This window comes from Seriola lalandi, unplaced genomic scaffold (genome assembly GCF_002814215.2).
Source record: "Seriola lalandi dorsalis isolate HSWRI2012SDOR001 ecotype SW California unplaced genomic scaffold, Sedor1 jcf7180002053111, whole genome shotgun sequence".
Taxonomy (NCBI): Eukaryota; Metazoa; Chordata; class Actinopteri; order Carangiformes; family Carangidae; genus Seriola; species Seriola lalandi.
The window spans coordinates 5,213-16,963 of NW_019523664.1; the positions used below are offsets into that span (position 1 = coordinate 5,213).

Here is an 11,751-nt window from a genome sequence, read left to right on the forward strand (position 1 = left end):
TGTGTGTGTGTGTGTGTGTGTGTGTGTCTACAGTCCATCTACAAGAAGAATGACTCTGATGACTCGGGCACCATGAGCACGCCAGAGATGAGAGTGGCCTTCAAAGACGCAGGTCAGCTGTTCTCTCTTCTCCTCACATCATTTCTTTTCATTTCTTTGATCATAATTAAATATTTATCACAGTTGTGTGAGTCCTTCAGTCTCTCCTGAACCAGGTCTTTGTGACTTCACACCAGATTGGCTTTATTAGTTGTGGCAGCTCTGGTTCCTTTGCCGTGTCTTCCTCCTTCCTTCCTGTCGTGTGCATGCTCATGTTGCAGGACTGGGATGTCAGTCCAGTTAGGGTTAGAGAAGTGTTCTCTTGTGGTCTGCTTGTGTAGACGTGGTTTGGTGGATCAGCCTCAGGCCGACTGAACAGAGTCACATGCTCACTTTCATCACTGCTGGGTTGAAACTTTGTTTTAAAGTCATGTGATTAAAACTCCTGAAACAAACGGGCGTGTCAGTCCTGACTTTGCGACTCCGACAGCAGCGATCGGTCTGGGAGAAGTCAGGACTCCTGACTCACTAACACCAGAGCACAAAGAATCATAAAGGGCTGCTGTCGTTCCAGGTGCTAATAGGCTGTTAGCTTTAGTTAGCTCGTCTATGACAAGTGAGCTTTTTATTTTTTATTGTAAATAAAATTGTGTGACACAAACCTGAGCAGACAGATGTATTTTGGAGAATTCCCTCCTTTAGTAAACAGCTCCTAACCTGTTTTTTTATTATTACTGCAGGATGTTGATCATGTGTTTTCACAGACGCTCTCTCAGCAGCCAATCACTGTGGTTCCTGCGGGTGAGCTTGTCCATGAAAACTGACGTCAGCCATAGAAACAGAGTTTCACTCTCCTCAGTAACAGCTGGTCTCAGCAGAGTGAAGAGGACTGAGGAGGAACTGTACTTAGAAACTTCAGGGACTTAGAGAGTCCTGATGCTTAACTGTGGTCTGACAGAAACAAGATCACATGTCAGACGCCGAGTCTCCACAGACAGAGTCATGACAACTGCCTGTATCAGTTCACATGTAGTCAGACTGTCTCATTACCAGCAGCTGATCACAGCTGTGATGTCCTGTTTCTCTGGAGCTTTATTGTGAAGGGCCGGCAGAGAAGATCTCTCTGGTTCACAGTAACAGTATCTGCAGCAGAGAGATTCCTGCTGATCAGATCTGTCTCAGTCCGTCAGACCTCTGCTGCTTCCAGAGAAACAGTTGAACGTGTTTGGATTTAGATTCCAGGCTAATGAGTGAGTCATGGTGATTCCCACTAGCTCACAGCAGAAACGTCCTCCTCTGTTTTAAACAGTTGGTATGACTTTGTGCTCCTCCCAGCCTCGTGAGGAACAAAGAGGAGGTGTTTATTTATCAACAGCTGTAATCTGAATAGTTTCCTGTGCTCGGTCTCTCCTCTCTAACATCTGTCTTCCTCTGTATTCCAACTAAAATAATGATGTTTGTGTGTTTCTTCTGCTGCTGCTGTCTGGACTCTCTCCACCTCCACATTTCACTGTCAGTTAACTGATGATGATGATGATGGTACGTTACACCCTGCTGAGGAGCAGCCGTGTTAGCATTATCTGTGTTAGCATCAGAAGCTTTGTCCTGTCCGAGGAAACAAACCACAGTAAAACATCTCTGTGTCTGTTGTTTGTTTCACACAGATCAGGATGTCAGAGAGAAAACTGTCTGTTTAATAAGACACTGTCTTTCTGTAATATTGAGGAAATATAATATCTTATAACACCTTAAAATGTTTTTAACAAGGACAGTTTCTTTTTAAAAATAAAAAATACTATGTAGTAATAGCAAGAAAATTATGTCATTAAAAATAAAAAACAGCTTGTTGTTTTAATGTGAAAAGGTTCTTGTTACAGAAACATTAACCTGCTGTATAAAACAATAATTGAGCTAAAAAACGTGAGGGCTGTAAAAACCCGCCGTACTGTTCCTGATATTCAATTCATCAGCTAAAACAAGAAAACCATGCCAACTTAAAGCTAACTGCTGAGTTAGCCATACTAGCCTTTTGCTAAATCATTAGCTTGAGGTAAATTTACTTGTTTCATCTGTTTCCTATCATCTTTTCAAAATATTCATTTTAATAAAATAAAATGTAACAACTAAGTTTGTTATCCTACAAAAAACACCAGCTCTGGTCCTGCTAAAAGCTAACTAACGTAGCTTAGCAGTGTTGCAGTAATTGCCACCTCAGAGTCTGACTGTAGTGGACTGACAAGACTGACATCACATAATTAAATGTAATCAAGTTTAGATTGTGGCTGGGTGATTTGGATTAAATCAGAGTAGTCTGAAGGTTCATTTCATATGTTTTGCTGATTATAAACTGATCTGTGACAATTTTTTTTGTTTTGGACAGTGTAAATAAAACATCTGTTGTAGATTGATGTTTTCTATCAGTTTTCATTATAAATATTGATTTTACGAATCAACAGACACATAAGCGAAACCACTAACTTACATTGAATCAGTATAAGTACGAACATTTTCCTTAGCATTAGTGCACTCAGTAACGTTAGCAGTAGTAGGTCTTTTGTTGCTGTAGCATCGTCCACGCTAATGTCGATGAATCTGAAAATATCTTTCACTGAATCTTTTCCACCTCGTGTTTTCATATTGATTGTATTTTAAACGGAAAATCAGTGACAACAGAAAACAAGATTTTTTCAGGCGTCCACATTAGCATGATGTTAGCTTGGTTGTGTTTGTATTCTCCTCTCTGCTCCGTGGTAACTCCTCCTGCGGTCCTCCTCCAGGTTTCACCCTCAACAACACCATCTACCAGCAGCTGGTGGCTCGATACTCCGACCCCGACATGACCGTCGACTTCGACAACTTCGTGGGTTGTCTGATGAGACTGGAGATGATGTTCAGTGAGTCAACAGTTCATTTAGCTAACGTACACAGAATGATGGCTAACAGAAGAAAGCTAACAATTCATTTAATGGTTTTGGGCTTTGGATTTGAGTATCAGTTGGAAATTTTAGAATAATTTGTGCACAAATATTTTTAGTATTTTGTATTGTGAATAAATAATTTGTAGATTAATCAGATTAATATTTCTTGGGTGTCAAATTACAGAGCAATAAGTTCAGAGCAGATCCTGACTGTATCTTTCTAAAGAAATCTTAATAGATATTTAAATGAAATATATGTATTAGTTATACAGTCAGTCTCAGTGACTTTAAAATGTGGCAGAAAAACTCTGATGTGTGATCTGTCTTCCTCTGCAGAGATCTTTAAGAAGCTCGACGCTCACGACAGCGGCTCCATTGAACTTAACTTCAATCAGGTGAGAACAAACAGAGACACACTGAGAGTCAGTGTGAAGAACCTGGTCTAACCCAGTCTATTTGTTTTCTTTGTGTCTGACTACAGTGGTTAAACTTCGCCATGATCTGAGCCGTGACTCCTTGTTCGCCTGGAGCCTCAGTGTTAAAGCAGCAAGCCATATTCCTGTTTACAGCCGCCGCTTCTTTTAGACTCCTAATGTTTTATATGTGAGGCTTGTGTTTTATTATCTATACACTACCTGACTTACAGTCGATGTAAAGACAATAAATTTATCCACAAAACCTTGTTGTGCTTCAGTCATTTTAATTTCAGGTCTCTGTGTGTTCCATACAGATATAGATCCAGGATGTGTTTAGCCTAGGATAGCTAGCTAAAGACTGGAAAACACACGGAAACTGCTTGCTGAGCTGCTTGATGTTACCACCAAGCAGTATAACTTTTGTTTCATCTAACAATTGGGCAAGTTATGCTAACATTAGCCTACAACTTATGTTAATTTTGGAGCTCCCATTGAATGATTTTTTTTTTTTCAAACTATTCAAAATAGAGAAGTGATTCCTTAAATACCAAACTACAAACTTTGGTTGCTAAGGAGCTAACACTTGATAGCTAGAGAGCTAACATTAACTAACTAACACATTAGAAGATGCATATCAGTTTCGAGTGTCCAGTACAGAGACACATCCAGAATGTTTAGCTTAGCAAAATAATTTAATATTCATTTCAAACTTACTCATTTAAAGCCCCAGCTAATCACTATAATCAGTGAGATCTCGGTGGAGTTGCAGAACATGACAAATGTGTTAAAATCAACTACTAGCAAGCTAATGTTAATTTTACAAAGTATTTCTGACTGTTCAGAACTATTTCAATAAATTCCCGAAATTCCAAAACACAAAGATAACAAGTTTGCTAACACTTATTAGCTCAGGAACTTATCTAGTTGACACATTAGCTTGCTAGCTACCAAGCAACAAAAAGTCTAATTTACATATTCTATCATGCTAGCAAAAAAGCTAGTAACCAGTCCATTCTAGTTAGCTGGGTTTAGTTGACTGGAGTCAGGATTCAAGATGTCAAAGCTAACTGGAGCTAGAGGCTAATGTTTAGAGGGCTGTTTTCCAGGTGCTTTCCAAAGATGTAAAGAAAATTATGTAATTGTTTGTGTCTGTGAAGATTCTCAGTCATCCAGGTTATTGGTTGTAGACACTTAAAGACGTTTCACCTCTGATCCAAGAAGCTTCTTCAGTTTTGAATGACTGATGACATGATCCAGGTGTTTATCCTCTGTGGGGTCGTTATCAAGGCCATTGATGTCACTTGGTTAGTTAGTGCTACTTGCTGTTGTAACAACCTTTGTCAGGGTTGTTGGAGTCACCTCTTTTAATGGAGGCTAGGCTAATATTTGCCCCTGCTCTCACCAGGTCCTTGAGCTAAGCAAAGTGAAAAACACCCAGGACCAGACACAGCTGTCTGTATCAGCTGTCAATACAACTGTCATTTTTTCAAATGCTAACAGTTAGAGATAATGCCCTAAAAATGATTTTATGTCATTTGTGGGTCAATTTAGCTTTTAGGTTAGCTTGGAGTTAGCCTCTTCTTATCTTTAAGTTAATTTCTTGGTCTAAACACCTGGATTTAGGGGTGCAGTACTGTCTTTGACCATACAGACCTCCTGACATCTACCAGCTGTTATTACCCAGCCCACATATGCTGTGATAAAAACCATACGATTTCTATTAGCACCATGTTCCTGGGGTGCTGTACCACATACATCCTGTAGGAAATTCCTGTGGTATTTTTCCCAAAGGCTTGTACCTCAGGCTCTGCGGTTCTGTACTACACACCCTGTGATAATATATCATACTTCCTGTGGTACTCACAGGCTTGTGTAGTGTTGGGGAACCTTTTACCACAAACTGCATTGGAAGTTTTCACATGACCACAGGACATCTTTGTCAGGCAGAGGGTCTGTGGGTTTTTTCTAACAGGAAATGGAGATGAAATCAGAAGAGTCACGTGACAAAGGAAATCACTCCATTTTCTTGATGGAAGGACAGAGACGTGTTGATGATGAGCTGTTTTGACTGGTGAGGGCAGGAGATCACGGTGGTGACGTCACAGCGCAGCAGGGGAGTCCCAGCTGTGGCATCAGACCTCAGAATGAATGAATAAATGAAGATCGGCAAGAAATTAATAAAACAGCACGTTCTCTCTGTCGCTGTTGTGACGTCACTGATGTTTGGTCTCTTTAACTCGCCTGTTGTTGGTGATGATGTAGCTCCGCCCCTCCCACCGGGCGGGGCTCCCTGCTGCAGCACAGCATCCACAACAGCATCCTGTACCGGACCACAGACCAGCACCAGACCAGGACCGGTACAGGACTACAGGACTGACTCCGAGGCAGAGAAGGACTGAGACACACCCGGTGAGTTTATCTGATGTCTGACTGGGAGCTGTGGTCTGTACTGGTCTGTACTGAACAATACAGACCAGTACTGTACTGAACAGTCGGGGGGGGGGTCATTGTTTTCACCTTGATTCAGCAGAAACTCTGATCTGAACTGATGACATCATCATGTTTGTTGACCAATCAGAGAAGCTGCGGCGTCACACACGCCGCCTGAACATCGATGTGGTTCGATGTGCTGGTTAAATGATCCGTCAGCGGACTTTTAACGTTTCACTTTAAAAACCGACCATCTGTAGATCAATAACTCTGACGTCAGGGTGATTTCAATAATCAACTCCTCAGAGGTAAAAACTGCTGCGGTTAAACCACAGAACATATGGATGTGAATATGTTTTATTAAAATTATTAAAGAATTAAATTATGATTAATAATGAATTATTGTGAAAGACTGATGACCTGGAGCTAGACTAGAATGATCTATTGATTCAGTCAGAAACAGCTGAGGAGTGAAATAAAGGGAGGAACTCTCCTCAGCTCAGATCAAACACTGGTACTGACTGACTGAAACACTGATCGTTAGTCTTTAAAGGAAAAATTAATTCAGTGACAGTGATGTGAACATCAACACATGAGAAGACGTTCACCTGGGCTTCAATAACACGTATCTTCAATAACACGTCAACTAATGTTGACGTGTTATTGAAGATACCTGTCAGGTGATTGACAGGCTTGTGTCAGGAAGTCTTGAGTCTTCACTTTTCACTATTTTATTTTGTTGATTGAAGACAGACAGATAATCAGGGATGTTCTGGTTGTTCTCTGGGAGAACCGACTGGAACTGGAACCAAACCAGTCAGCACTCACATCCCAGTCTGCCTCCAGTCCGACTCCAGTGATGTTGGTGCAGCTCCAGCTCAGAGTGATGAGTCAGCTGACTGACTCTCAGTGATCAGTAGGCGGGACAATTAACGTCTGTGTTCAGTATTTGTGTGTAAGTTTCCAATAATAAGGTTGAATTAATTGATGAATTAATTGATTATTTAGATCAATAATCAGAGTTTAAATGGAGCACTTGTTCTATTTCTCCATAATAATAGTAATAATAACTCTAATAACAAAATCAAAGTTTTATCCCTTATAAATGAGGGAGACGTCCAACCTGTGAGACACAGTGTCCATCAGAACCAGCTGGAGACTGGATCCTGGTCTTCACAGATTCAGGGTCAGTGGTAGAAAGCTCTTACACTCAGTGACTCAAAGGCTTTCATCACTGTCTTCTGTCTGTCCACTGACTGAGAGTCTCTGCGGACTCTGAGTGAAACTGGAGCAGGTGATAAAACTGTTGTGTAGTCATGTGACTCTTCAGCTGTAAACTGGACTGAACCAGAACCAGAACCAGAACCTGAACCTGAACCTGATCCAGACTCTGTTTCCTCCCAGCTTCCTACGAGCCCAGCAGACAGAGATCAGGTACAAACATTTGTCTCTTAGCAGCTACACTGTCCAACATGTTCACTGTGTTAGCTTAGCCTGTTAGCATGCTAACATTACCTAATCAGCAGTAAACACAGAACCATGATGCTAACATGACTAAACCCCTGGATCCTGCTGATCTGTCACTGATCCGGTTCCTGGCGTGTTGTGGGTCAGGATGTTTGGAGGCGTGTCTGGGCGGATCCAGAAGGACCGGCAGAGGGCTGGAGGTCTGGGTTCATTCCAGCAGGCTGTCCGCTACCTGAACCAGGATTTCCAGGTCCTACAGGAGGACTGTTTGCAGAATGGATGTCTGTTCCAGGACCCAATGTTCCCCGCAGAACCGGCTGCACTGGGCTTCAAGGAACTTGGTCCCTTCACCGCCAAGACCAGAGGGGTGGAGTGGAAGAGACCAACGGTAAGAACCAGAACTGTTCTACTGTAGAACCTGATTGAACACAGACCAGCTGAGAGATCCAGAACCCTGAAATTCCCTAACACTCACAGGACCCAGGTCCAAAGACTGCGGACCAGGTCCCTGAGGAAGAATCAGACTTCCTGTGTGACCCTGACGAGTCAACGAGAGCTGTAGTGTTGTTCAGAGCAACACAGTGTCTGCCCCCCCATCCCCAGACACTCCATCATTATTGGATCCACTATTACACCAACATTTGAATTCAGTTACTGTACACACCTGTACACACCTGTCCCTGTCACCACACACAGTCTCACCTCAGTTTGACCTCTGCTGTGGCCTGATGTGATGTGATGTAATGTGATTTAATGTGATGTGATGTGATGTCCACCGACGGGTGTTTGTGATTGGCTGTTTCAGGAGCTGACAGAAGACCCTCAGTTCATCGTGGGCGGAGCCACCAGGACAGACATCTGTCAGGGAGTTCTGGGTGAGTCCGTCGTATCATAAGATCAGACTTTCAAAATAAAAAAAGTCATTCTGCACATGCTCAGTAGTGTCCTGCTCAGTCAACACAGCACCAGCAGTGAGCACTGGGGCAGCATCCTGTCAGCTGGTCATGTGACCTCTGGGTTGGTCTGTGGTTTAAAGCAAACTTCCCTGACGGCTGTTGCTAGGAGAGAGACTGGTGGTATGTGTCAGAAAGTAAACAGAGCTCAACAGAGTCAACAGACTGATAGACAGTGTGTGTGTGTGTGTGTGTGTGTGTGTGTGTGTGTGTGTGTGTGTGTGTGGACCATGGAGTGTATACAGAGATTTTTCTGTAGCTCAGGTGTTCTTAATAAACTGCACACTGTGTACACACTGTATTATTCATATATTTACATAAATACAGCATTTAATGTATATACAATGTTATCAGTATAGATAGATAGATAGATAGATAGATAGGTAGAAGTGTTGCTCGGTGTCTGCAGCTCCTGTTGTTAAAATAAATCCAGGAAGTGTTCGGAGCTGTTGTGCTGATGGGAGTTGTTGTTTAGAGGAAGTCCTGCTGCTTCATCACTGAGACTCCTGCTGGTCCAGGATCAGCTGCAGAGTCACATGACAGGAAGTCATCAAACTGATCTGAGAGTGTGTTTCTCCTCTGGTCTCTGGACAAACCAGAGTCTCTGAGGCGTGTGATTCGTACAGACATGGTCCTCACAAACGCAGGAAGACAGAGGAGTGTGAGTCACAGTTTGGTTGCAGGGTGGAGTCCTCAGTGTGTGTGGGTGTGTAGTTGTATAATGTGGTTGTAAACACAGGGTTGCAGAGGAATGATAAGTTTCTCCCCTCCCCCTCCCTCTCAGTGGGCGGAGCTCCAGCTGTCTGTCACCCTGTTGCTCCACCTGCTGGATGCTGCTCACACACAAAACACACACTCCAGTGTTTACAGAGGGGTGGAGGTTCATCTGTCTGAATGTATCACTCATGTACAGTAGTGCAGTCACAGTAGGTTTCAGAATTCTGATCTTTTGAGGAGCCCCTGAAGGCAGCACTCAGCCCATCATTTCTGACCTTGTACTGCTCAGATTATTGATCCGTGAACGGATGTCTGCCGGATGGAAACTCCATTAGCAGGAAACATTAGCAATCTAATGTTGGAGTTTCTAATGTTGTTGTTGATGTTAGCACTTAGCTTAGCATTAGTGTGTCCCCACAGACCATCAGGCTGATAATGGAGTCAGCTGATGTTCAGTCTGCAGAACAAACATTTCCTATAACCATGTCATCATCATTACCACCTTCATCATCATTTTCATCATCATCATCGTCATCATCATTAAATAATCAGTTTGTAAAAGATCAGTAAGAGATAATTAGAGATAATTAAAGATAAAGAAAATAAAGATGATACTGAGATGACATCAGTCCAGATGTTCAGACATTTCGTTCTTGCTGATGAGACCATAAAACATATTAATGTGTCGTGTAGAGGGTCAGTTGGAAGTGTCAGGTGTGAAAACAGTTGAAGTGTCAGGTGAAGGTAATTGAAGTGCCAGGTGTGAATGAAGTGTCAGGTGAGGGCAGTTGAAGTGTCATGTGAAGGTAGTTGAAGTGTCAGGTGTGAATGAAGTGTCAGGTGAGGGCAGTTGAAGTGTCAGGTGAGGGCAGTTGAAGTGTCATGTGAAGGTAGTTGAAGTGTCAGGTGTGAATGAAGTATCAGGTGAAGGCAGTTGAAGTGTCATGTGAAGGTAGTTGAAGTGCCAAGTGTGAATTAAGTGTCAGGTGAGGGCAGTTGAAGTGTCAGGTGAGGGCAGTTGAAGTGTCATGTGAAGGTAGTTGAAGTGTCAGGTGTGAATGAAGTGTCAGGTGAGGGCAGTTGAAGTGTCAGGTGAGGGCAGTTGAAGTGTCAGGTGTGAATGAAGTGTCAGGTGAGGGCAGTTGAAGTGTCAGGTGAGGGCAGTTGAAGTGTCAGGTGAGGGCAGTTGAAGTGTCAGGTGAAGGTAGTTGAAGTGCCAGGTGTGAATGAAGTGTCAGGTGAGGGCAGTTGAAGTGTCAGGTGAGGGCAGTTGAAGTGTCAGGTGAAGGTAGTTGAAGTGCCAGGTGTGAATGAAGTGTCAGGTGAGGGCAGTTAAAGTGTCAGGTGAGGGCAGTTGAAGTGTCAGGTGAAGGTAGTTGAAGTGCCAGGTGTGAATGAAGTGTCAGGTGAGGGCAGTTGAAGTGTCAGGTGAGGGCAGTTGAAGTGTCATGTGAAGGTAGTTGAAGTGTCAGGTGTGAATGAAGTATCAGGTGAAGGCAGTTGAAGTGTTAACTGTGGTTGTCTTACAGGAGACTGCTGGCTGCTCGCTGCTATTGGCTCTCTGACTCTGAACGAGCGGCTGCTGCATCGTGTCGTTCCTCACGGTCAGAGCTTCAACCACCAATACACTGGCATCTTCCACTTCCAGGTGAGACTCCACCTGTTTGCACCCACTCAGCTGTGTGGAATGATACCTTCAGGTAGAATTGGACAGTTTGTGATTTGATCATGGGAAACAGAGAGTGACATCAATTTCTCTCAGAGCTCTGGGTTTAGAGCCAATCAGAGTTCCTCATCCTTCATTATCATAATGAGTCATCTTTAACACTCTGCCTCCATCTTGACAGATTCATTCTTTGATCCTGTTGCTGGTTATTGATCAGTTTGGTTTATTGACAATATTCTGGTATATTTATATAATCCAACATGTCAATGTTGTGTTTCACTGTGCAGATATGAAGATATGAATGAATCTATGTGAAGGCTGGAGTCCTGCTGGTAGGTGACGGTGTACCTCAGGCATCCATGTTGGATCTCAGTTTTATACAACAGTGGTGTGTTTAAAAGCTTCACAAACAGTGGCAACGTAGATGATAATAAATGATAAACATGACTTTTGAGATGGATCTGAGATTCAATGTTTACACACTAGACCTCAATAAGGAACGTTCTGTTGAAGTTTCCCACAGCTGCCAGTAGGAGGCATTAAAGAGACAGTAACTGTAGTTTGTTTTGAATAGACCAGGTTTCATGTTTTCTGATTAACTGGGGGTCATGACAATCTCTCCTGGGGGGCACACAGAAAAACTTCCTCTGGTACAGAGAGAGAGATCAGAGACACGTTTAACCACAAGAGACGGTGGTCCAGCTCACTTCCTGTAGTCCTGATGGTCCCTGCAGACAGCTGGTCTAAGTCCTCGGTCTCTGTCTCTGTCTCTGTCTCTGGTTCTAGTTCTGGCAGTTCGGGGAGTGGGTGGACGTAGTGATCGACGACCGTCTGCCTGTCAAAGATGGAGAGCTTATGTTTGTCCACTCAGCTGAAGGCAGCGAGTTCTGGAGCGCTCTGCTGGAGAAGGCCTACGCCAAGTAAGACCACCTCAGTCCAACACCAGGTTCTCAGGTTCTGAACTGCTGCTTCACTGCAGACAGCTGCTGTCGCAGGTTAGAGATCTTACAGACACATGAAGAGTGTGTGTGTGTGTGTGTGTGTGTGTGTGTGTGTGTGTGTGTATGTGTGTGTGGGTGTTTGTGTGTGTGGGTGTTTGTGTGTGTGCGTGCGTGTGTGCGTGCGTGTGTGTGCGTGTGTGTGTG

The 11,751-nt window shown here is 43.3% G+C and overlaps 1 protein-coding gene and 1 pseudogene across 2 annotated transcripts in view; both read left to right on the top strand.

Moving 5' to 3' along the window:
• The window catches only part of LOC111651023 (calpain-2 catalytic subunit-like), a 6,773-nt pseudogene extending 3,138 nt beyond the window's left edge, over positions 1-3,635 (top strand). Inside the window, exons 9-12 of the transcript XR_015436898.1 lie at positions 34-112; positions 2,817-2,933; positions 3,294-3,352; positions 3,439-3,635. The product of XR_015436898.1 is annotated as a calpain-2 catalytic subunit-like (transcript). The remainder of the gene's footprint in view (positions 1-33; positions 113-2,816; positions 2,934-3,293; positions 3,353-3,438) is intronic.
• A 1,821-nt stretch (positions 3,636-5,456) lies between these two features.
• The window catches only part of LOC111651024 (calpain-1 catalytic subunit-like), a gene marked incomplete at its 3' end in the record, with an annotated part of 11,896 nt that continues 5,601 nt past the window's right edge, over positions 5,457-11,751 (top strand). The window contains exons 1-6 of the mRNA XM_023400987.2: positions 5,457-5,782; positions 7,208-7,237; positions 7,418-7,658; positions 8,076-8,145; positions 10,470-10,588; positions 11,393-11,526. Of these exons, the coding sequence (XP_023256755.1) occupies positions 7,419-7,658; positions 8,076-8,145; positions 10,470-10,588; positions 11,393-11,526 (563 nt within the window). The remainder of the gene's footprint in view (positions 5,783-7,207; positions 7,238-7,417; positions 7,659-8,075; positions 8,146-10,469; positions 10,589-11,392; positions 11,527-11,751) is intronic.